Source organism: Pundamilia nyererei, unplaced genomic scaffold (assembly GCF_000239375.1).
Source record: "Pundamilia nyererei isolate P.nyererei 1_Seehausen unplaced genomic scaffold, PunNye1.0 scaffold00040, whole genome shotgun sequence".
Classification (NCBI taxonomy): Eukaryota; Metazoa; Chordata; class Actinopteri; order Cichliformes; family Cichlidae; genus Pundamilia; species Pundamilia nyererei.
In genome coordinates this window covers 374,791-399,892 of record NW_005187441.1, presented here as the reverse complement: position 1 = coordinate 399,892, position 25,102 = coordinate 374,791, and the positions used below count along the sequence as shown (strand labels likewise).

At 41.5% G+C, this 25,102-nt stretch overlaps 2 protein-coding genes across 6 annotated transcripts in view; both read left to right on the top strand.

The window, feature by feature from the left end:
• Positions 1–6,588, top strand: part of mcf2la (mcf.2 cell line derived transforming sequence-like a) — a 49,092-nt gene extending 42,504 nt beyond the window's left edge. For 3 of the 5 annotated variants that reach the window (XM_005730882.1, XM_005730880.1, XM_005730883.2), the window contains 9 exons: positions 74–152; positions 264–339; positions 445–551; positions 757–849; positions 1,770–1,844; positions 3,214–3,323; positions 3,439–3,551; positions 4,971–5,074; positions 5,234–6,588. In XM_005730882.1, the coding sequence (XP_005730939.1) occupies positions 74–152; positions 264–339; positions 445–551; positions 757–849; positions 1,770–1,844; positions 3,214–3,323; positions 3,439–3,551; positions 4,971–5,074; positions 5,234–5,313 (837 nt within the window). In that variant the 3' untranslated portion in view covers positions 5,314–6,588. The remainder of the gene's footprint in view (positions 1–73; positions 153–263; positions 340–444; positions 552–756; positions 850–1,769; positions 1,845–3,213; positions 3,324–3,438; positions 3,552–4,970; positions 5,075–5,233) is intronic. The other 2 variants (XM_005730881.1, XM_005730884.1) reach the window with 2 other exon arrangements.
• Positions 6,589–8,039: 1,451 nt separating this feature from the next.
• Positions 8,040–24,663, top strand: cab39l (calcium binding protein 39-like). The gene is made up of 9 exons (XM_005730879.1): positions 8,040–8,754; positions 18,363–18,494; positions 18,786–18,950; positions 19,337–19,455; positions 19,576–19,744; positions 20,245–20,304; positions 23,161–23,226; positions 23,357–23,500; positions 24,309–24,663. Exons 2-9 carry the CDS (start codon positions 18,393–18,395, stop codon positions 24,486–24,488), a joined length of 1,005 nt encoding a protein of 334 aa, XP_005730936.1. The 5' UTR covers positions 8,040–8,754; positions 18,363–18,392; the 3' UTR covers positions 24,489–24,663.
• Positions 24,664–25,102: the final 439 nt, after the last annotated feature.

The following is a 25,102-nucleotide window of genomic DNA, read 5'->3' as shown; positions in this document are numbered from 1 at the left end:
GTTCGACCTGATTGCTTTTATTAATCATACCTTTAGAGATGAGGAATGATTGTCCGCGCTTGTTCTAATCTAGGCCCCGACGCCGGAGATTAAAACGGCATGGGTGAACGAGATCCGCAAAGTTTTGACTCAGCAGCTCAAAGCCTGCAGAGGTATTGTGAAAACTTCTTTCTTAACTTTTCCAGAAGTTTTTATTTTTAAACCTATTTTATTCCTTTTTTAATACTTTTGTTTTTTGTTGTTGTTGTTGTTGTATGTTTTAGATGCCAGCCAGCAGAAGAGCTCAGACTCTATGTCCCCAAGTCCCACCAGCAACAACTCTACTTCCATCTCTCTCAGGTTGGTGGCTTACATGTAACGTAAGGACTCATTAGACAGATTAGAGATAATAAGGAAAAAAATCAAACATACGTCTATTTTTTTATCTTTTTTTTCTTTTTGCAGCCCTTTCCGTAGCAGCGGTCAGAAGAACCAGAAGAAGCAAGAGGAGAAGAAGACTGAGCCAGCCCCGACCTCTGACAGCAACTCGTCATCCTCGCCGAAACACAAAGGTAGATGTTTGAGTTAAACAGCATCTTCGAAGACAATAACACTTTTATCTAAGTCCCTACTCTAAGCTGTGCTCTAAACTTCCACTAAACCAGGTTCTTTTTGTCTTCATCTATCATCTTTCTCTCTCCTCTCCCCTGTTTGGGGCTTCTTCTCTCTTTTCATGGCTGCCCTTGTCCTGCACTCATTTCAAATCATTGCTTCCAGAAGAGCCGGTGACCAGTCCGACCCCTGACAGGTCCTCAGTGGCCAAAAAGCGTTTTACTTTGCAGGGCTTCAGCAATCTCAAGAGTCCCAAAGGTAACATTAGCGAATGCAAACATTTTTTTAAAGGAAGGATAATGCTAAGAACAGCTCAGCGTGGCCCGTCACAGTATGTCGTTTGTCAGTGATGAAAAGTTCAATTGATTATCAGCAAGAAACACCCTTCGCTATATAAACTAAGAATACTAATATCCAGAATCCAGTTCTGAATGTGAGCCTCTGTCTGAGCTTTTACCCGGTGCCCAATAATTAATCGGCCTCCTCCAGTCTAACCTGCTTCACGGCCTAATGGAGCACACATGATCCCCGATGGTTATGTTGGAGACAGTCTGCCTCCTGGTGGTGAAAGTTTAACACTGCCATTGTGGCTGAATCAAAATGAATATTAAGGTTTTTAAATTATATTGGAAAAAAATACAACTAGTCACTGGAGTAGAGGTGAAAGTGAAGTAGAAGCTCCTCTTCTTGAAAGCAGTATTAGTCAAAACTTTAAAGGTGACATCTTCATTTTTTTTTTAAATTCTTGGGCTCTCAGCTCAGTTATTTAGCCTATAGCGGGCCTTTTTCCACATGCTCACTTTGTCCTATCTGCTACAAGACTTTTTGTTTTTTTGTTTTTTTTTAAATAGCTCTACTGATTTTAAGACGACCTCCTTCTGATTGGCTGCTCTTCTAAAGCAGGAGTTTGGACAGCAGCTGAGTTGTGCTTGTGTGCTCACAGGGTTTAGCTTCATGCTTATCTTTACATTTGACCAAATTTAATATGAGTATCCACCACTGTAATGGTGTGTGTGTGTGAGTGTGTGTGTGTGTTTGGCTATTGATTAGCTAAGACTGTTCACATCATGTACAAACTTCTAACGTTAGTGTTAATTTCTTGCTTCCTTCTCGCTTCTGTCCTCCCTCACTTTTCTTCTCTTCTTCCTCCTTCACGTCTTTCCTTCCTGTGTGGCCAGGCTCGACTCTGAGCCCTGAGCACAGCTCCAAACGCCACCTGGTAAAGAGCGATCCCACACCGTTTGGGTTCAAAGGTATATTTCCGCCCCATTATGAGGGAGCATTTCATTTTAGAGGCCATCTCACTTGACCACGATGTACTCCTGCTTCGATTGTCTCCATAATGTAGATTTGACACGTTTCGTTACAAACGGGGTGTAACGTTGTAGCAACCCATCGGTCCATCAATATAGAGGCTGTTCTTCATCCTCTTGCTGATCATAGCGACTATCTGCATGTCTTCAAATGAGTAATAGAAGCAGCTAAAATGGCAGTGATATATTTGTATTGTGTTGCTTTGTTTGCTAAAACTGCCCAATTGGAATCTGGTGCATTTACGATTTAGAACAATGAAATGTTTCCAAAGGCTGGTTTGAGTTTCACCCATGCAGATAGTCGCACAGCAGAGACCAACTTTGTAACCTTCATCCACAGGTCATCATCATCATCATCACTGTTACATGTCTGGTATCTTGTGCATTTCAGTGATGCTTGATCAGCTGAGCCGTTGTCACCAACACCACAGGCTGGTTGTCACTGATTTTTATTTTTATTTTGCTGGCCGTTTCTTCCCCTTCAGAGCCGGCTCCCCACGTCACTCTGAGCAGAGTCAGATGGATGAGCACCTCTAGTCTGTTACAGAGCAAGCGGCGAGGTACAGAGCTGCTCTGAGCATCAGCAGCCACAGTGGGGTGTTTGCTGTTGTTTGTGGGTGCTCGTGATTGATTTGAACTGAGGTAAAGTGTCGCAGCGTGTATCTGCCGTGGGAGTCCTTTAGCCTTTTACCGAGTCTTACTGTCTTTTTGCACAATGGAGCGAGATCTAAAGATTCAACCTGACTAAATCTGAAGTCTCAGTTCTAGGCGAAATCTTTTTGCACGGTGCCTACTCGACCTCAAATCAATCATTGCCTCTTCTTCTGCTGTCGGGTGTTTTTTGCTTGTTTGGGGTTGTTGTGGTGCTGTACACAGTACGCCGCTTCAGCAACTATTTTTCGGCACTGGGAGTCAGAGCAGCCTTGTAACAAATGCAGGTGATTGAAATCTGTTTTCTGATCACAGGTCCTCCTTTTCTTTCTGTCTGATGATCTTCTCTGTGACTTTTGGAGGAGTGTGTGTGGTTTTTGTATCTAAACAGATAAATTTTTCATAATCTGATCGATCACATTTTTTGGGGGGGAGGGGGTTACCCTCCACACAGGAGATTTGTGTGGCTTTCGCAAATATTTGATCCATTCATGTCATTTTTCTGTACTTCACTATTGAGCTCAAACATCTAATCTCACTTGATTTAACATGGAGCTTTGTGATAAAGATCGACCTCACTTCTCTCCTTTTGCCCCCTTTTTTGTTGTCTGTGTGTTGAACTTTTCTCTCTCTGATTTTCCCATCATCCAACCTACAGGCTGGAACAAGGCGTCTCTCTCAGCGGACGCCTCAGAAGAGAACGATGGGTACTCCAGCGGCGAGGACCCCATGAACTCTGACCCCGAGGACGAAGTAGGAAAGAAGCTGGTGAGCCTGAGAATGAAGAATTATTATAGATTTGTATTTTTATTTCTTTTTTAGCTTAAAATGTTAAAGTGTGGTTCTAAAAGTTGGTAAAGTTGTTAACATTTGATCCTTTTAGGCTCCAGGAAAGTATACTGTGGTAGCAGACTGCGAGAAAGCGGGACCTCAGGAGCTGTCTGTTAAGAGTGGAGACATGGTCCAGCTGATCAGAGAAGGAGAGGAGGGACAGTGGTAAAAAAAACAAAAGCAAACAACACTTAATTTAAATGGATTTTAATAGGACCCAGATGCATTTGAGCTGATAGGGAGGAAAGAGTAACTCAAATAACCACTTGTTACCAGCAAGGTGTGCAGAAGAGCATCTCTGAATGCACATGTCACACCTTGAAGCAGAGGTCCACAGTGGGTGTCTTCTGGAGCAAATGTGTGACACTATAGACCCAAGATTGAGGAATGTTTCCAGGACTGTGTCGAATCTGTGCCACAAAGAAAGAGTAAAAGTTGGTCATTTGTGACTGCGCACACTTCTCAGTATAGCCGCCAAATTTAAGGGCTCCAAATGCGAACACTGCTTTTAAGCAGACTACAAATGGACTAGCACAGCGGTCTCCAACCTTTTTTGCGCCACGGACCGGTTTATGCCCGACAATATTTTCACGGACCGGCCTTTAAGGTGTCGCAGATAAATACAACAAAATAAAACTAGTACCGGTACCGAAAAAAAGAAGATTTATTCATAACACACGTGAAAAGACCCAGGAAAACCGAGTTAACGATAAAAATGATAACAAAATAACGCTGAAAACCGATAAAAACCCTGAAAACCATACATTTCATACCTGAGCCTCAACTCTCGCGGCCCGGTACCAAACGACTCACGGACTGGTACCGGTCCGAAGCCCGGGGGTTGGGGACCGCTGGACTAGAATAAAGAAAAGCTGACGGTATACACATCTAATTCTGCGAGGGAATATAATCTGAACTTTCATTCTTAAAGGAACAAGTTCACTCTGCTTTCATGATGTGACACATAACATAAATATGATAGTGAGTGGTACTTTAATCAGGCTTTTCTTCTGTGACTGAGCACTCAAAATGCTTTTTACTACAAACCTCGTTCTCCCAGTCTCTCTCTCACGCACACACACACACACAAAGCACGTTGTCTAACATTCACACAAACACTCGCACTCGGGAGAATTTAGTTCTCGTACGTGTAAATGGAGAGTAACTGTCATAGGTCTTCTATTTCGACCTTTGTTTATTAGCCGCAATGTTAAAACTTCTCACCAAAACGAGCTGTAAGCAATCAGGATACTGGGTCAAATTGTGGAAATGTCCTGTGCTGTATGGTACCAGGATCCTTTGGGTCCTGTTCAGGGTGAGGTGCAGTCAGTGCATTCCAGAATTGCTCCCCCTGGGCATGGGGATTGGAGGGGTTTGGTTGGTCAGTAGCAATGCTTACATATATGTGTCATCAGCAACCATATAAATACCAGGATCCAAGATTTTCTAACTAACCATTGCTTTATAACAAGATCATCAGTGCTGTATATTACACTTACAGTGGTTTTAATGTTGTGGCTTATTAATGTAAAATGTCCTGTAATTTTATCTCAAAATATATATATTTATTTAACTCCTTCACAGGTTCGTAAAGAACCTTCGCACCAGTAAGGAGGGCTGGGTGGCAGCAGCAAACCTCCTCAGCCTCATCTCAGAGTCCAAGTCATCTCAATCACTCAGCAGCTCAGGTCGGTTACAACGAACAGGAAGTACACACATTCATATCTTTCCCTTAACGCTGCAGTATGGGTACCTGTTGCCTAGCAATGCGGCACAATGACGCTATTACTCTCCCCTGCAATGTCTGGCTCTAACAGAGCATTGCTGTTTGTGTGTTTGTCCTGCAGATGGCAGCGTCTCTGGGAACCTCAGCACTTCTTCCAGCTGTAGTGAGACCTACACCAGCTTCTCCGACATCAAACCCTGACCTGAGTCAGGTCTTCCCAGCTTTTTTTTTTTTTTTTTTGTTAAATCACTGCACCTAAAATCATTTTGTACAGGTGGAAAATGCTTAAAAAACAAAGAAGAAAAAAAGCTGGAGTTTGGTCTGACAGGAGGACAGTCACCCACGTCACAGTTTCTAAATCCATCTGAAAACCAAAACTTTCTCTGCAGATCAGCCAGCGCTGGCTAAGTGCTAACTGCCCCCCTTTTTCCAGAGTATTTAGAAGAACTGCACTGTCATTTAAAATTTTTTTTATATTCAAAGGTGTCAGCATGTTGGTAGAATTTAAGTATAGATTTTTTTTTTTTTGCCGTTCCTTCGAGCGAGAGGGAAATATCAGGGATATCTGTCATTCCTCGGCACACAAGTCATGTGATGTATCACCTCCTGCGAGGCCTTCTTTAAAGCTAAATGTCCGCAGTCTAATAACTGACTGAACAGGCAGTCCAGGCCTAGTGATTATGTAGCATTAATGTGGAGAGGTTAGAAAGGACATCTGCACTAAACACGCGCCGTCTGCAGAGGGGACAGAACTGCTGGTTAGTCGAGCCCCTTCAAGTCGATGACGACATCGCAGCACGGCGACAGATTCTTGTGCAGGAGGATGTTATGTAGACAAACACCATCAGACCCCCGATAACGCTGGCTTTGGTGTCAGTCGCTGATCGCACACTGTGAAAAGTAGCAGGCGGCCGCAAGAGGAAAAATGCTTTCAGTACATCTGGGAGGAAAAGTGAGCAGGTTGATTGCGTGCAGGCGTTTTGTGTTGTTGAAGCTACTAAAGAACGCTGTATTCCTCACACATGGATAATGAGCTTCCCTTAAAAGCTGTTTTTATGATATTAAGAACCGCACGCAGTCACTAGGTGAATGTCAACAACAGTACAACCTGGTGGTCAGGTGTCTTGCACTTCATTCTAAATGAATCTTTTTCCTCCTATGAGGGATTGAGCAACCCGCCAGTGCACTGCTCTGGATTTTTACCTCTCAGGAAGACGTTTCTGTAGGCAGACAGGTGTGACTGCATACCTGTCTTTGTGTCCGTGTGGGTGCGCGCGCACACTCACCTGATTGTTTGTGTTGACAACAGACAGCAGTTCGATCAGAGTTTTTCAGACACATGTGCAGCCTCTGCTCAAACAGCTGTCGCGGCCCAAATCTCAGTGTTCTGAATGTGTGTCTGTTTTTTGTGTCACCGTGCTCACCTATCTTTGGTCTGCACCGCAGCAACAAAAGCAGGCTTTGTCCCCCTCCTCCCCCCCCCCCCCTCCTCTCTGTGCAACCAGCCCCATTCAAGCATGTGACAGTAGCTGCTTCTCCGCAAGCTGGGTTAATAATACCACGGCCCGGACCTGCTCGACATGTTTGCACCTCCGGCCTGAGAGCAATACTTTGTGTACTTGACACCAAAATGTAGCTGAGTAAACGTCACAGTTAAGTAACTAGTTTAGAAAATGTGATACGTCCACTGTTCTGATGTAGATTGATGCCAACCGCCTTTGACGACCAGCTGTTCTGCACGCAACTTCTGAAACCTGTGCTATTCTGAACACTGAATGACACCTTGCTTTTTAAATGTTTTTTAAATATATATCCCAGGATTTTTACTGTATCCACGAGGTACACTGTAAAACAATCGCTCCTTTTTCCACCTGCGTTGTTGAATGTGTGACACTGTTTCAAACAGGAAACCAGCTTGTCCACCTGCTCGACAAAGCCATGATTAACAGTTTTTTTTTCTTAGATTTTTTTTCTTAATTGGACTAAAATCAGTGCTTGTGATTGGCTTCTCAAGAACTTGCTGAGAAGCACTTTTTTTCTTTTAAGATCCTCCCACTGAACGTAAAGGAAGAGGAAACAAACCAGTTTACAGGCCTTTCGATGTCAAACTGTGAGCTAAACTGTGGCTTGCATAGCTGTGCGTCCACGTGCTGAGAAATAAATGTTACACTTGTACAGATGTGTCCTCTTATACCTCACACTGTTTCCCCCTAAAGAGCATGTATATTGTTAAGAGGAGTCTCTCTATCTCTCTGTATATCATCACTCTGTGTGGCATGTACTTCATAAGCCCCATGCTGTAAACCTCCTGGAGAACTATTTTTTACCTGTTGTACATTGTGAGAGTTTATATTCCGCCCTCTTGAGAAAGCTGACATGGGCACTAAAGTCGTCAGTTTTTGTTTTTTTTTGTTTTTTGGTCACCCAAATAAAATCTTACTGTGTAATTTGTACTTTTTCGACTCAGAGGCTGGAGACATGAGAAAGGATTCTATTTTTTAAGTTTGTTTTTATGCAGCACATTGCAGCACCCACTGTCTTTATTTTCCTATTGCACATCTACTGAATATGCTGTTGATATAACAGCATATTACGATTTAAAACTTGTTACAAGACATATCCATGTACATTTGTAAATATGTAATTCTGACTTGTATGTAAATTGAAAAGCAGCTTTAATAAAGTCTGAAATGGTTTCCTCTATTGAATTTAGCCTTTTTTCTCTATTATTATGAATTTTAAAAATATCTTTAATGGTTAGCTGTTTATTTTTGAAGTCAGCTAAAAACAAAAAAGGAAGAGAGAGAAATTGACAGTGGAATTAATTATTAATTGTGATCCGGAAGTGTAATTTCAACCACATGGTTCCTTTCCTCCAATGGGCTTTTATTCCAGTTTAGACTATCATGATTCAGTCTAGGGTTCGTTCCAATAAGTACTGCTGCCGACCTTGAGGTCTATTTTCCGCTTAATTTCCGTCTTGCACGTAAACCCTACGTCACCAAAGTAGTTTTCAGATGTATTTCCTGGTAACTGTATTAAATATGTGCTTTTGTGAATATACACGATGCAGTAATACTTCAGTCAAGGCCGTAAGTAGCGCTTGAAGTCGGAGGATGTGAACGAGAATCAGCCGCGGCTGGAAAGATACAGATTTGTCAAGCTAGCAAGCGTGAGCCACACAGGAAGTGACGCGAGTTGCACTACAAATTACAAGTTTTTATGAAGCCCCGATGCAATAGAGGACTTCTTGGTTGAATTCATAAATACAGCCTTATTTAAATTGCTCCATCGATGGCGTCCACTTTACTTTACAGCACAATCGTGCTTCTCCTCCACCCTCCAAAGAAACAAGGGGCCGCCGATTATTTTACTATGACAGCGCAATCGGGAAGTCCTTAATCTCTGCGTTCTTGCTAACTTGGCAGCACACTGGAACGCGACCAGATGGAATTCAGCACTGCCTTCTTAACAGATTCCACACATTTTAAATTGTTTCGTACACATTTTTAGCCGACTTTTGTGTCGACAAACAGCCCTGGCGTGAGCACAGGCGTCTATCTGGGAGCTTCGGCTGCGCTGTGAACCGGGACAGAAGCGGTCAAGACATTTACAGATCCCCCCACCAAACATCTTCCCACTGTAAGTATTATTTCTAGGCTCTACTGTCGAAGAGCAATAGCTTTCAGATAACCTAATATGACTGCCCTTTGTAACTTAAGTCGGTGTTGAAACGTCGGTTATGTTGATGCATGAGAGAACCCCAACGTCCTTTTCTGCAGTTGTTCATGAAATGATGCAGACAACTGTGGGTAGCTTTGGAAATCTGTCAAACAAAAAAGAGGGGAGTTTGGCCGGAGGCGAGAGGGGTGTAGCCTTGTTAAATCACATTGTCTGGGACTGTTAATGCGGCCTTATGTGCTGTTTACTGCTGTCAGCGTTATAAGCTCTTATTCCTCTAAAGAGGGTAATTAGCGAGGTCTTTAATTCCTCGGGAGTTCATATACAGTGTGTGTATTTTGTTTTTGGTCCCCCCCCTCCTCCCTCCTTTATTACTTTAAACGACTAGGACCAGGTCAACCCGAATGATCACAATCCAACTTCCGGGTTTGGATTTCAAAGTAAAATGCTAGTCATAAAATCTCCATTGAGTCACTGCTTTGTGCAGCTATAAACCTTATCAAGATCACAGTTTTGGCAAATTTTATTTGATTTTTTTCATTTTATCATATGGCTTTTAAACAAAGACACTTAAATAGTGCCAATAGTTCCAATTCACAACAACAACAACAACAACCATAAGGTGCTTTATATTCTAGGGAAAATATCCTACAAATGGGAAAGATCAGACAACCCCTTGATGGACAAACACTTGGTGACACTGGGAAGAAAAAACTCCTGTTTAACAGGACGAAACCTTTGGCAGAACCCGGGTCAGGGAGGGGGCTGTGATCAGCTGGGAGTGATAGGAAAGAGAAGAGAGCAGGACAAAAGGCTAACTATAGGGAAAGAGAGCCTGAATTTCATAATTATTCATGTTTAAAAGGTAGTTATTTTGCAAAGTGAATAAATGATTGACAAGTTAAATGTCTGTTGAAATAATAGTTGCACTGATACTATCGCATGGACATTAGTAACCTACGAGCAATTAAATGACGTTCCCCAGTGGCATTGGCCAATGTTTATGTGCTGTATGAGATCAGGTCTGTGCCAGATAAACGTTCAAAGACAGTGTGATAAGGAGCTCAGAAACTTTAAATCTAGTAAGATAATCTGGAACAGAGATTATTTTGTTTTCCTGACACTGAATGAAGAATAAATAACAACAAAAAATGAAACAAAACAATATTAGCGAAATTTATAGATAATTTTTAAAATATTGCATTCTCCTAATAATTTGGTTCATCCTTAATTGCTAGTTCCAGCCCTACATTTATCTTTGATGCTATACAACACTTTTTGACGTAGATTCTTTCACAAAGGTGTCTTCCATACGGTCTCGTTTCATGACTCACTTTCGTGCTTTTAATTTGAAAGCGGACTACAATATATGCTTTACATTATGAGTAAATCCACTGGCCTTGATATCACAAGGTAAAAGCTTCTCATATAAGCTATTTCACACTTGATTGCAGTATTAACCTGTAATGACTCTGCATTTAAGTACAGCAATCTTCATAATGTCCTGAATAAAAAAACTTGCACATTATAGTTGTGATTTCTCAGACTGTTACCTTTGACTACCAGCAGTCCATGTGAGTCATAAAGACTCCATCTAGCCTGGCTGTCATGTCCTCTGTGTCTTGCTTCTCAGTAGATCCACCAATCAAATGCTCAGGCTTGTTTTTAGGTTAGTGTCTGCCACCCGTAAGGAAGTAAATGTGATTGAAAAGGAAAGTTTGCCTTGCTGACAAAAAAGCCCCCACTTTAAGTATTGCAGTAGCTTTTCACAGCCATTCTTGATAACGCCGGCTTCCTCCAGCTGGACATGCAGAAAGTGCCAACCACTGAGAGCACTAAGACCTAAGTCAGTCTTAAATATTACAGATGTGCCCTGTATGCTTCACTGAAGTGCATCAAGTGCAGTTGGGGATCAGAGTTTAAACTAATATCAGGTTGGTCCTACCTAACAATCTCTTTGTAAGTGAGATTTTGCTCGATGATGTCTGGTCTTTCATGTCGCCTTTCCTTGTGAATATAATTGAAGCAAACAACTCTTTGTAGTCGGAGGTGGGCATAGATTAGATCGTGGCTCAAACAGTTGGCAGTTCGTCTTGTAACCGGAAGGTTGCCGGTTCGAGCCCTGGCTCGGACAGTCTGGGTCAGGATGCTGACTGAGAAATTTGACCTTCTTTGTCAAATTAACTTAAAAAGGCCTGAAACTGTGCTGCTATAAACTACAACCTGTGTGTCTTCACTCTGATCTTACGACTGATAGACGTGTTCCAGCTTCGTCAGACGTGAACCTTCCAGTCAATGCTTTGTCAGATTTATTGCAGTTGATGTTAATCACTTAGCTAATGCCAGCAGCAATAATTCATGCTGGACGAGCGGGTTATTGTCCTTGCTGCTCCTCCTTCAGCGTTTGCATTCCTGTTGCATGTGTTAGTAGTACACCATGAATGACTCACATTCCAGGCAAAAATAATAGGATGTCACCTTTCTCCTTCATTGAAAGGCTGTGGTAGATTCTTCGCATTGTTAGAAAACTTCTAGGCTTAATTAAATGAATTTGCCAAGAATTCCTGAGCACAAAGTTAATTTATTTGAACAAATTATCACGTGTGCGACGAGCTGCCCCACTGCTTCCCCCTGGTCTTACCACAAGCCACGAAATGTCCAGCTTGTATTCCCTCTTCTGCCGCCTGAGTGGCCTGTAGGTGTGACAGATCGCTACGTCACCGTCTCTCCAGCTCCTGTCGTGGATCACTATCTTGCTGCGCTGGAATGTCACCGATTAGTCATCAGAGCCGCCCACTGCCATGCAGTTTGTTACAGTGAATGTTACTATAATCCAGCGCTGCAAAAGGCAGCTGTTTGATGAGGGCAGTGCCAAGAGAGTTATGACTAATATGACTGTTAGTCATTTTTTTAATGTATTGCCATATGACACAAATGATTTAAAAGTGATTAAATCATTTGTTTAGTGTTTAAAAGAGAGCAAGTTCCTGCCTGGGGATCTGCCTGAAGCACTGATTCGTAAGTGGGCAGCAGTTCTGATATATTTTCTGGGGTTAGCCCATTAAAGGCTTGACAATTAAGAGTAACTCTACTAATTAATTTGAAACAAATCAGCTAGAGTCATTAAAAATCTGATCAATGTTTTTGCTTTTCTGTCTTTTGCTGTTTTATGTAAACTAGAGTTTATTATTTATTTCTGATATATACCTTATTAAAGGACCTTTGCAGTACTCTAACCGAGAGGAAATAACAGCGTTAATGGTAGTTTGTGTATCAGTGATATTAACAATTCACAACAACAGTTGCCTCATAGTGTTTAAAATTTCAAGGTAAAGGTCTAACAATTAAAGGATGTGGTTAAAACGCCAAAATGACCAAATAATGATATCTGTAGTGGTCTTAAAGATCCAATATCAGTCAGGCTCTACTTTTATATCAGTTAGACAATTTGTAAGTGGTAGCATTATAGTGAAAATACAGTTGACCCTAGTATTGAACCTTGAGGGAATCCATACTTTGATAGTGAGGAGAGACATTTTTCATAAGAGCTGCAGTTCAATGATCAAACATTTAGTGGTCTACAAACGGATTGCATAGTTCAGGAAAACTGTAACTACACAACAAATAAATCTTTGATCAGTCAGATATGCATGTAGTGCATTAGGAAGTGAGTTGAATCAAATGTACTGAGTGACTCCTCAGCACAGCGGTGTTAGGATGACAGTAAAGGCCCATATGTCTGCAGCAGAGGTCATGCTTTCAGATAACCCAAGAGAAATCTGCTTATGGCGAGAATGTGCCGTCGCTCGGTGCTGTGTCTACACTCGGCTGAATATCGTGTCAGCGAGGCAGCACGAGAAGGCAATCGGCCTGTTTCTGTCAGGTCCTAACATAATTAGATTATCAGTATACTTTGATATGTCACAAGACGAGCCATACCCCTGATGACAATCTTTATTGTATTATACCATACTATACCGATTTGATTCGGTTTGTACCTTGGGAACATAACGCAGGGATCTGATAAGTTTTAGAGCATGTGATATGAGTTTGGACTGAAGCTGAACAAATAGTTTTCATGTAGCAAACGGACGGGCAAATATATCAAAGACTACAGACTGAACTCTAAAGATTATGTTTTTCTTAAAGTGAACTGACTATTCAGCCAAAGAATCTACACAATGAACAGCCTTGGATTTGTATTTTTCATTCATTGGTTTACTAAAATAAGAGCCTTCCAGTAAATTATAGATTTAATATAAAATGTATATAATATAAAAAAATAACTGTTTAGTTAAGCGATTTATCCTTGCAGTTACAAGACTATATAAAATAATTGCTAAAGAGAAATTAAAGGATACATTGTTTTCACGGAGTAGCAGTAGAAACATTAAAACATCGCCTTATTTACTTCCTAAAATATTGATGATTCTGATGCTGTTTTATGCAGGATTTATGGTCCTGCGTTGGTGTCCTAATGCGATGAAGAGAGATGAATTGTGGGAGTCTGTGCAAATTATTTACATTTATATAAAACCTCTAATACTTTTAAAGGAATTCACTCGCTGTTTGAACCACACTGCTTACATAGGCAAGTTTAAATGGGGGTGCCAGTCCTTTAGAACAAGAATGCAAGCATGTCTGTGTAGGTTCTCAGCCAATCAGGTCGTGGCACTCTTAAGCGCTACTAATGAAAGCAGCTGAATGTCTTTTTGGTCTATGGAGACGTTTGACCTCTCATCCAAGAAGCTTCTTCAGCTCTAAAACCGATGGGGAGTCCCAGATGTCTAATACCTAGTGGCATTGGGGAGGTGGTCCTCAGAGTCATTGACCCATGAGACAAGATGTGAATCAAGGCATGGCTCATTTACCATCAGATCAAAAAGAAGTCCAGTTTCCTTAACTCCTTAAGACTGTTTTAAGGGGACATACTGCTGTGCTGCAACGACAGATGCAAGCATTATTAACCCTGTTGCACATGCTTGTACCTGACTGTTGAAATAATGCCTCATAATCTTTTTGAAATTATACTCCCTGTTCTGGGTAACCTTTACTTATATTCTGTACATCTGTATTTGGATTAAAGCTCATTTAGATTGCTTGCGATTAGTTGAAAAATTCATATTTGGGGCAACAAGGAACATCTCAGGTAAGCTTATACCTAAGCTGAGCAGCTCGCAGTGTGCGCTCGAGCCCAGCAGGCACAAGATTAATTCCATTACATAACATTTAGTCAGTCTTAAGAAGGGTGCAAGTGAAAATGAAGACTTCAGAGTAATCAGCTGCTTAAGCTTTCCAGGACTCAAAAGACATGTTATTAAATGATTAAAAGGGGCCCTTTAAGTATTCTTTAATAATCAGAAACACTTAGTTAGAGCTGCAGGAACAAGGCCAGACTGGGAGCACTGCTCGACTGGTTATTACCTGACGCACTCGCCTACAGTGTGATTAGATTAGAAAAGCAGGAAGGCGTTGTTTGCAAGCATGGCTCCCCTCTTTTCATGAGCAATTCCTCATTGCCAGTTTATCCTTCGACAAATATTGACCTGACTAAAGTTTTGCCGTCATGATGTCATCGAAAGATAAAGCGAAACTCAAGTAGCCTTGTTATGTTTGTCACCTGTTCCTGGATGGACTTTAAAACAGCTCCCTTTTCACCCACTGCACACCTTGGTATTCAAATGACATAAGCTAGCAGAAGAACATTTTTCACGGAGGGGTTGGTATTATTTTCCACGTCACTGTGGTGTCCCCTCTCTGTGATTCAACTGCTCCCGAATAAAGAATCAAAATCAGTCACACAGAACATTTTGAAGAACTGATTATGAAGAACACAAACTGTGTCAGCTGAGATTTCCTTTTGTAAGGTGAAAACCTCGTGATTCCAATCCAGGCTGTTTTCTTGTTTTGTTTTTTGTTTGTTTGTTTGTTTTTACAGGCGTCCAATCCCCCGTGCAATTTCCCCTTTCCTGAATAATGTGAAAGATGACATTTTACCTTCAATGTTTCTTTCAACTCCTACCTTTTATCACTCTGAGGAAAGCACTCACTGTTCTGCTCACATACCTCTGGAATGCATCAGCTTACTTTTCTTATTGCGACCACGCACCAGGATCTGCAGCAGCTGTAAACTGTCGGCACCTTTTATGACAACTCTGTGAAATGTAAGTTGGCCGTAAGTGGCCAGCATGGTGGATGCATTGTCATGTAATTAGACGTGTTTTTATAGGGGAAGGATTGAAGTAATAACTCTGTCAGCACACCTACACGGATTTGTTTTACGATCATCAGGGGAAATCAGCCTTTACTGTCACAGCTCTTTATTCTCCTGGTCTTGTGATTTGAAGTGGCCCACACATCTGCCAGGCTAAGTGGTGTTTGAAGAAACTGAGTGTGTGTGTGTGTGTGTGTGTGTGTGAGAGAACTTGGTTAAGGGAACTTCCTGTTGTATTTGATAATGAACAAGTCAAAGAGGTTTTTGTAGCTCTGTGGAGAGGCTTGTTTCTTCTCTTGGAGGGTAGAAAACAGATGACCTAAGTCAGAAACTTTTTTAATAAACAGTCTCAACAAGTCAAATAAATACCCGTACCCATAGCTGTATGTCTCACATAAGGCTCTGTCATATCAGGCATCAATGCTTTAAAGTTTTAGGCTCCTTTAAGCTTCCAGTATGTGACACTCGGCAGTCTCCAGAGATGAGTTACTGTTCTAATGTGCTTTAGACGGGCTCATTTGAACTTATACTCATCTCAAGCTTCATACTTTTATTCCAACTTATTATAAAGGAGTAGATTCACTTACTCTCAGTTCTAAATAAGCTTTATTTTGCATTGTCGAAGCCTTGATGTAGCCTCTCAGTTCATTCCAAAAGATGTTGTCTGCCTTTAAGACAACTTTCTTCTGATTGGTTATCCCTATCAAACAGGAGGTTTGATGAATAGGTAGGCGTGGCTTCTGTGCTCACAGAAGCATCATATGGATTTATGAAAACGGCCTTGAATGCAGTGCTCAGAGCTGTCTGAAACCTGAGCTTTTGGCTCAGGGGGATTACTTGTGCACAGACTGACCTCATTACTTTAAACTTTGTTCATGTTTAAAAAAGACATTCATCATTATAACTGTAGAGATACAAGATAGGATAAAAAAGGACAAATTAAAATAAAAGCTCAGTAGGTCCAGCTGAAGCAATAGTCTCCTCCAGAAAACACTGTGCAGGTGTTTTTCCAAGGACTTCCATGGACACGGTCACTTTACCTGTTCACTGTTAATGCTTTACAATGTATAGTGTAGGAGGCTTTAACATTCAGACAATTTGGCTGCTAGCATCAGTTCTAGATGAATGTCTTGTGAGCCAGTGGACGAGTAGACGGGGAAGGGAGGAGCAGAAGTGTTTTGTGAAGAGGAGAAGAAAGAGAGGATGAAATGAGTGAAGGATGGAGCAGATGGAGGGAGGAATGACGGTGGGAGTTAGGGTTAATGCCCTTTTACATTCCCAGATGAGGATTAGCAGTCACAAGTTCTGTGGCTGTTCCTGACCTGGCCTGGATTTTGAAGGCCACTGCTGCCTCCTGGATCCCTTAATATGCTCACAGAGCATTGTGGACAACCTCTCTAACTTACCCGATATACTCAGCAACAAGTATATTTATGTGTTGTTTTCCTGGTATTTTAGCTTAAAAACCATCAGTTGACAGCTATATTTGTAAACCTGTGACTGAAGGAGCAAATGCTGAAAGTCCTTTTAAGGTGCTTGGCATTATGTACAATGTCAGCTTAGTGCGCAGTGTGGCTGCAACAGATTGCTAGTAGCATTGTTGGTAGCATGATTGACATTCTGGCAGTAATAGGGCAAAACACAGCTTGCTACTTTGATGCACATAAACTAGAATTGTCTGTTTCATACAGGCTTGAGCTGTCAAGATGAGAGTAACTAATGTAACTCAATGGACGTGAACGAACTACTATGCTCCATACCAGCTCCATACTGTATTTTGTTGGTGTTTACTAGGGAAGCCTTGCATGATTCACCTTGTCCTGCATCATAGCTCATCCTCTGACCAAAAGGAGCAGATTTAGCTCCCTTCCGCCTTCATTTGAATCAACTTTTTCCTCTTCCTCATAGACTGAATGTTTGAACAGCAGGTTGCTCACATTGCCCTGTTTTTAGTGGTTAAAAAACATAAAAGGTTTGATTCTAAAGCTTAATCCTGAATGCTCAGGTATTTATTTGATTTATTTTCTTTCAAGACAGGATAGCAGTTCATGTCAACAAATAGCTGATCCGAGGCACGTTGTATTTTTAGCTAAAGACACTATAATATAAGAATGAGGACCGCAACAATCAGAAGATCTGAGTGAGAAGCACTAGGTGATGGTGGGGAGGACGAGACCTCTGGCAGAAGCAAGCTGAGGGAGGGGCTGGTATCTGCCACAGTCAGTTGATTGGACAAAACAGTGCAACAGTAGCATGTAAATGCAACAGCAGTGAAAAGTTTTGAATGGGGAACGACTGCAGCAGCACGAGTAAGGAATGGGTTGAGTTCATGTGGTCCAGCTCCAACTATAAGATCAGTCAAAAAGGAACTGGCTGTGTCATAATATGACGGAGATGTTATGTTACGGTGCAGTTTGGACTCCCCTACTTTTGAATCTTAATATTATTTAAACTGTTATTAAATTACAGAAACTACTGACTTGACTATATATACCTACCTCGATAGTTTTTGCAACTGCACTTTGGGACACATTCAAAGTTTTAGCAGTTTTCCGGATTTACTGACCAAGTATTGATGGACTCTTGTTTCTCTTTATTCAGCTGATTGGTTCTTGCCATAATATGATTTCAGATGTGTAGCAACCTGACTTCTAGACATGTATATGGTGTTGGAATGTTTTTCAACGGTAGAAGAAGACTACTCAGATTGTTACTTCCCTATCAGCAGCATTTTTGTTATCTTTTCATATCAAACAGGTGAGTCAACACAGTGTCATCAGCCCATCTAAAGATCTGTATGCGACTTGTAGGTGCAGTACAGGGTGATGACGGTTTCCACAGACACACGGCTGCAGTTCGCAGGAATACATTTATTCGTGACGTTTCAGTGCCCTTCATGTGGCAAATTATTTGCGTTGTACCTCTCCTACGCACCTGCCTTGAAAAATGTTTTTGCTTGGTTGGGATGCACAACTTGGAGCTGGAATCACAATCGGTGCAGCTTCTGAATGCTTCTTGGAATATTTATATTGGAAAAATGATTGAAAATAGTGGTTTATTCATATTTAATCAAATAGAAATATTTAATAAAAGTGAGCACAGTATATTGTTTGCCCACAAGAGGGCACTTACAACTTTATAGTCATCTCTGTAATGCACTACATTAAAAGTGGCATTTTTGTCAGTAAGCAGCACTGTAAACTGACGTTTGTGGGAAGCACTGAAACGTTGGCAGTTTTACAAGTCTGGTAAAAATAGATCGTAGCTTTTATAATTACAGGCTATTCTATTGTAGCTTGAATTGATTCATCGGTCAATAAACAATACATTTAACACTGATTGCTGTGTTTCACAGGTCCCAAAGGCGTGTGCACACGTGTCCATCATGCCGCTGTTTGGTAAATCACACAAGAGTCCCGCCGACATTGTCAAGACGTTGAAGGAAAACCTGGCCATCCTGGTCAAACAGGACAAGAAGACAGACAAGGTAGAGGAATGTATTTGATTGTGTCTGTGTGCGTCTGTGTGTGTGTGTGTGTGTGAATGGGTGTCAAGAGGCCCCAAGGGTGGGAGCGCGAAACAGCCTGCGCCTGTCATCTTCTGACGCTTCACTGTCAAGACTCTCTCACACATGCACACAGGGGATCAAAGAATCAGAGTCACAAGCCAAATTCAAGCTCACGCTCTCTTTTACTAATGATAGTTTCTACATGTTATTCCTCTAAATGATGCCTTCTTTGCCTCCATCCTTCCTCACCTGTAGTTTTCTGTTCTACAGGCCTCTGAGGAGGTGTCTAAGTGTTTGGTGTCCATGAAAGAGATCCTGTATGGAAGCAATGACAAGGAGCCCCACACCGAGACTGTGGCCCAGTTGGCCCAGGAGCTGTACAACAGCGGCCTGCTGATCGCGCTGGTAGAAAACCTGCAGGTCATAGACTTTGAGGTAAGCAGAAGAAAGTATCACAGATGTGCTGCAGAAGCACACTTGTGATAAAGCTGACACAGAAACGCGATAGAAAATAAACATCCATGAGCAGAAGAAACTTAACAGCTCTTCTAGACTTTTTAAGAAATGCTGCATATTGTTGCTGTAGTTTTGCAAGATGTAGTGAAAATAATGAAATTTGATGGTGTATTTAAAAACCTTGTACAGTTTTCTTACCATTACAGGCCTCCTCTGACTCCAACTCATAAATTTAAGTTACTTTAGGTTGTAGCACTGCTTTTAAAACAACTTTTTTTCCTACTGTACACAATTCATTAATTTTTAACGTGCTAAATGTTACAGATGCTGTTATGTGGTTAGTTCAGGTTTACGTGTGTTTCCAGGGGAAGAAGGACGTGTGTCAGATCTTCAACAACATCCTCAGGAGGCAGATTGGGACGAGGAGCCCCACTGTTGAATATTTCTGCTCCCACCAGGAGGTCCTCTTCATACTGCTGAAAGGGTGAGATAAACACACAGTGCACGTGCTGTCCTCAGCCTAATGGCGTCTTAACACAATAAATATGGCTTCTATGACGAGGAGGGGGTGAGCGTTACTCCCTCTCTCTTGCTGTGTTTGAAGATACGAGATGCCCCAGGTGGCGCTAAATTGTGGGATCATGCTGAGGGAGTGCATCCGCCACGAGCCGCTCGCCAAGATAGTTCTCCATTCGGAGCATTTCCACAATTTTTTCAACTACGTGGAGATGTCCACCTTCGACATTGCTTCTGACGCATTCGCCACCTTTAAGGTAACTCTCTTTCTTCTTCTTTTGGCTGTCAGGTCAGGTGCTAGACTAGAGCCAGACTGGACTTTGACAACAGTGTTTGGATTTGGATTTAGTAAACCAACATCCCACACAAGTGTCATTTGAATTTGATATTTTTGTTCCCCACATAGGCCTAGAAAAGGCAAATTTGTTTTCATGTTTTGTTGAGGAAAAGTCCTAACTTATGCTGATTTTTGCAGACATGTGACCGTTGACCATGTGACGCTAACTTGTCAGCTATTTTGAAGTGTGATGATTGTAATTAAAACTGGAAAGTAAACACCTGCAGGAACCTCTGGCAACATTTGGGGAATAAATTTTTTTTATTCCGAGCATCTGATGGTTGTATTGGATCCAATACGGGAGACAAATTTTGGGCAGCGTGCGAATGTACAGTGTATACATACATGTATGTATGTAAAAAGTGTTCGGTAACATTTGAATCCGTCAGCTAAGATGCATTTTTCTGTCTTTGTCCACAGGACCTCTTGACGAGACACAAAGTGCTTGTGGCCGAATTCCTCGAGCAGAACTACGAAGCTGTGAGTGCTTCGACTTACAAACACATTTGCACATCTGCAGCTCCCGAGGAGAGATTAGTCTGGGATGGACGTTAGCCACCACACATATTAATGCACATTAGCCTTGCTATTTTGAATTTTTAGCAATCGTTAACCTAAACCACACACAGAGGTCAGTCACTGAGCTCTGTTTGACTCTGCATGAGGAAACCTTGCACGGATGCACAGCGAGATCGGGTATCAGTCACCGCAGTGCTCACTGGCCCAGTCACACACAGGCATTCATGAAGCCTTGTGATAGAGTATTCAATGAGCTGGCAGTGAAGGCAGATTAAAAAACAAAAAACGTAAATTTATAGGAAAACAGCACAGCCTCTCTAAATGTCATAACGTCTTTCGATTAGATTTTGGGGCGACCGTGGCTCAGGGGGTTGGGAAGCGCATCTGTAACCAGAAGGTCGGCGGTTCGATCGCCGGGCTCTCTGTCCTGGTCGTTGTGTCCTTGGGCACCACCTACTGGTTTTGGCCAGAGGGGCTGATGGCGCGATATGGCAGGCTCGCTTCTGTCAGTCTGCCTCAGGGCAACTGTGGCTACAACCGTAGCTTACCTCCACCAGTGTGTGAATGTGAGAGTGAATGAATAGTGGCATTGTAAAGTGCTTTGGGTGCCTTGAAAAGCGCTATATATATCCAATCCGTTATTATTATTATTTTAGTGGTAAACCTATGACTGCACAAAGAGTTTCTTGTTCTGTGACATAAGCTTGGTGACATACTCGTCAAAGTCTTATAATGCTGTTGGTACAGGCACTTTAAGTTTTAAACTAAACATCATCTATTCATACTTCAATTTAATCCCACAGTTCAAAGCCAAATATTGTAAAACAAACCCAGTAACTGATAATTGACCCATGTGACTGTGAGAAGAGGGAGCGCTGTAATAACAATGTGTTGATCTACTCAAGTCAAGTGTCTTTGGGGTTTCTTTTAATTCATCCACTTCCTCTTAGTTACATATGTTACATTTTTGCAGGTCCAGGCAGTTCTTGTCCTTTTGGATGCAGTGCAGTATTTTCATTTGCTTTAATCGATCTCATTAGATGCCTTCTGGGCTAAAAGAAAATATACTAACAAGCCGAATTACCCATGTGCAAACACAGAGTTAAACAACTTCTCCATCATATATGCATTTGTCTCAACCTAAAACACACAGGCAGATATTTCTTTAAAATAACTACATTCAGATAAGTGTTGATACTTGTCTCCAAGTTTTCCCAAGCTACAGAGTGTGCATAAACATATTCATCTAAACTACACAAGTCCTTTTCCTGTTGGAACTCTTACTTAAATATTCTGTAACTTATACAGAGGCTATTGTTACATTTCAGATTTCCTTTTTTCCTACCTCACGATATCAGATATGTCCCCATAAATGATAAAGTTCTGTATAATCTAATATTTGATTCAAAAGCACCTTCATCATATTGATCGCTGATTACTTAAACATCACCCGGACAGTACGTGTTTGACCCTATGCAGCCATACATTCTAAAGCCAAGTGATAGCACTGTCTTCATCTAGGTTCAGATGTTTTAACAGCCATCTGGTGCTAATTTATGCAAACAACCAGGTTTCTTTTTAAATTTTAATTTATTTATTGAGTTTTATTTACCTTTGCAAAGAGGTCAAACAACCATACAGACAGCAGGAAGGAAAGAGCAATTGTAAGTCTAGAATATTTATTGAGACTAGTTGTGCCATGCTCCCAGAATACATTCGGAACATTGTGTGCAAAAGATAACTCGTCCATCAACTTGTGGTATATCGGAAAGATTACGCATAGGAAGAGAATGTGGAGCTTTTCATTTAGTAAGGTCAGCTTGACACAGAAGTAGCAGAGTGTAAAAAATCCAGCATCTATTGATATTATTATTATTATTAAGTCCACAAAGAGCACAACAACCATTTTCCATCACACCAGCAGCTCCTTTAGGATCTCCAGCTAACCCAACAAGTGTGTCTTTGGACGGGTTCAGACCTACAACCTTCTTGATTCACTGTGCTGCCAAACTGTTTTGGCAATTTTGAATAATTGTTGCAACAAAATAATTGCACTGCGTGGCTTTTCAGGTTGGTAAGCACTCTCTCTAGTTTATCGCCTAAGCACTTTGCAACTTTTAAAACTAGAAGCTGCATCCACAGACACTTTTTCATTAATGGTCACACACACAGGCAATCCTACATGGATATCAGGGTTCACTTGGGTTCAGTGTCTCGCTAAAGGAAACTTAGAAGTGGAAGAGCTGGGGATCAACGAACGGCCTTTGGAAGAGTAGCCACTATAAACAAGGGCAGATTTGAACCCAGGTCTTTGCATTAGCCTTATGACATATGGGTTGCCTGCTAAACCCAGTTAGCTAAACCAGCACTCTGCACTAATGTTTTCAAAGGAAATGAGCCAGGTTAAACTTAGGAAGTAAATGGAAAGGTGTCCTAAACACAGGAGAGTGGGCATGTTAAGCCAGTGATCATCCCCAGCCGGTCATGGCAGATGGCCGCCCCTCCCCGAGCCTGGTTCTGTTGGAGGTTTCTTCCTGTTTAAAGGGTTTTTTTTCTTCCCACTGTTGCCAAGTGCTTGCTCATGTGTAGCCTCTCTCGATTATTGTAGCGTCTTTACCTTACATTATAAAGTAAGGCGACTGCTGTTGTAATTTGGCGCTGTATAAACTTTGCGTTCATATTTCCATTTGGTGGAAAAGCCCTCTATTTACAACATTTATCAGATATTGTTTGGAAAAAGTATTGTCCATATAGATATTTCCCAAAAGCTTAAAATTTGATCTCAGATTGTTGCTGCGTTTCGTTTTTTCACTGCAGGTGTTTGCAGACTATGAGAAGCTGCTGCACTCTGAGAACTACGTCACCAAGCGACAGTCTCTAAAGGTTTGTCTCCGACCTATATTGATTTAAATTCCTACTTAGTCTTCATGGGATTTTTGGGGTTTTTTTGGGGGGCGGGGTCTGCACAGCTGGCCTCTCTAATAATAATTAGTCACTTTGATCCCCCCTCCAGCTTCTGGGAGAGCTGTTATTGGACAGACATAACTTCACGGTCATGACGCGGTACATCAGCAGGACAGAGAACCTGAAGCTGATGATGAATCTGCTCCGAGACAAGAGTGCCAACATCCAGTTTGAGGCCTTCCACGTCTTCAAGGTAAACAAACAAACAAAAAAACCAGCAGATGCATTTAATGAGAAATTTGGAAAGAGAGAACATATTTCTCCCATATTGGCTCCTCTTTGTTGGCTTCCTGTTAAATTCAGAATTGGATTTAAAATCTTTCTCACATAAAATCTTGAATAATAGGGCTCATATTATCTTAAAGACCTCATAGTACCATATTAGCCTAATAGAGAACTTCGCTTTCATATCGATGTTTTACTTGTGATTCCTACGATGTTTAAAAGCAGAGCCTTCAGCTTTTAGGGTCCTTTTCTGTAGAGCTAGCTCCCAGTTTGTTTTCGGGAGACCTCCCTCTACTTTTTAGATTAGGCTTAAAACTTTCTTTTTTGACAAATCTTGTTAGAGCTGGATCAGTTGACCCTGAATCCTCCCTTTGCTATGCTACAATAGGCCTAGACTGCTGGGAGCTTCCCATGATCCACTGAGCATTTCTTATTCACTCACCTTGTTTTACTTTCTTTATACACCACTAATATATTTAGTCTTTAGTAATTAAACTCTCTGTTCTCACCGGACATGGCAGATGACCACGCCTCCCTGAGCCTGGTTCTGCTGAAGGTTTCTTCCTTTTAGAAAGGAGTTCTTCCTTCCCACTGTCGCCAAGTGCTTGCTCATAGGGGGTCGTCGGATTGTTGGAGTTTCTTTCTAATATTGTAGGGTATTTACCTTACAATAAAAAGCACATTGAGGTGACTGGTGTTGTCAATCTGCGCTGTATAAATAAAACAAAACTGAATTGAATTTTCCTCCCGTTTTGTCCTTTTTTTGTTTCCCCAAGGTGTTTGTAGCAAACCCCAACAAGACTCAGCCCATCATCGACATCCTGCTCAAGAACCAGACGAAACTCATCGACTTCTTGAGCAACTTCCAGAAGGACCGCACGGACGACGAGCAGTTCAACGACGAGAAGACCTACCTAATCAAACAGATCAGGGATCTGAAGAAACCGGCTTCCTAGAGAAGCATTGCTGCCTGCCCTCTACTTCAACTTTTTATTAATAGGAAGACATAGAAAAAAAACACATTAACAATAATGGTTACTCTATTTGGAAAAAAAAAATCTTTGAGACGTCATTTGTTTTTTTTCCCCTCTTTGTCAGTTCATTAAAAACTTGTGCAAGAGTAGTTCTTAATCACTGATCTTTTTTTGTATTTTTTTTTGATCTCATCTGTAGCATGTAGTGCCACAACTCATGGTGTTGGAGGCAGCTGATTTGCCTTGTTGGGGGAGAACCAGGGGTTTAAAAAAAAAGCTTCAGCCAAAATCCTCCGGGTGGATGAGCATTTTCTTTAATCTTATTAGTCTCTGCTTGCAAATGAATTTTGTAAATTTTTAAAAGCAGTGGCTGCAAACCAGAAAAATGAACAACTTTTTGTTTTCTTGGTTGATGTGTGGTGAGGATGTTGGTGTGTCTGGTTAGGACCAGGTGAAGTATATTTACAGCGTGAATATCTTAATCAATGCATTCTTGGTCATCGGTAAAAGCAATTTTTTTTTAGCCAAATGACAATGGTAAAGCTCAGTAGGCCACAACAGTGTATTGGGGTATTCTAGCTTAAAAAATTATAGAT

Excerpts from the sequence above, each read along its gene's own strand:
- cab39l (XM_005730879.1), top strand. The coding sequence starts at position 18,393 with ATGCCGCTGTTTGGTAAATCACACAAGAGTCCCGCCGACATTGTCAAG. Across the intron at positions 18,495-18,785 it reads AGGACAAGAAGACAGACAAG|GCCTCTGAGGAGGTGTCTAA; the intron begins GTAGAGGAATGT and ends TCTGTTCTACAG. Across the intron at positions 20,305-23,160 it reads TCGAGCAGAACTACGAAGCT|GTGTTTGCAGACTATGAGAA; the intron begins GTGAGTGCTTCG and ends TTTTCACTGCAG.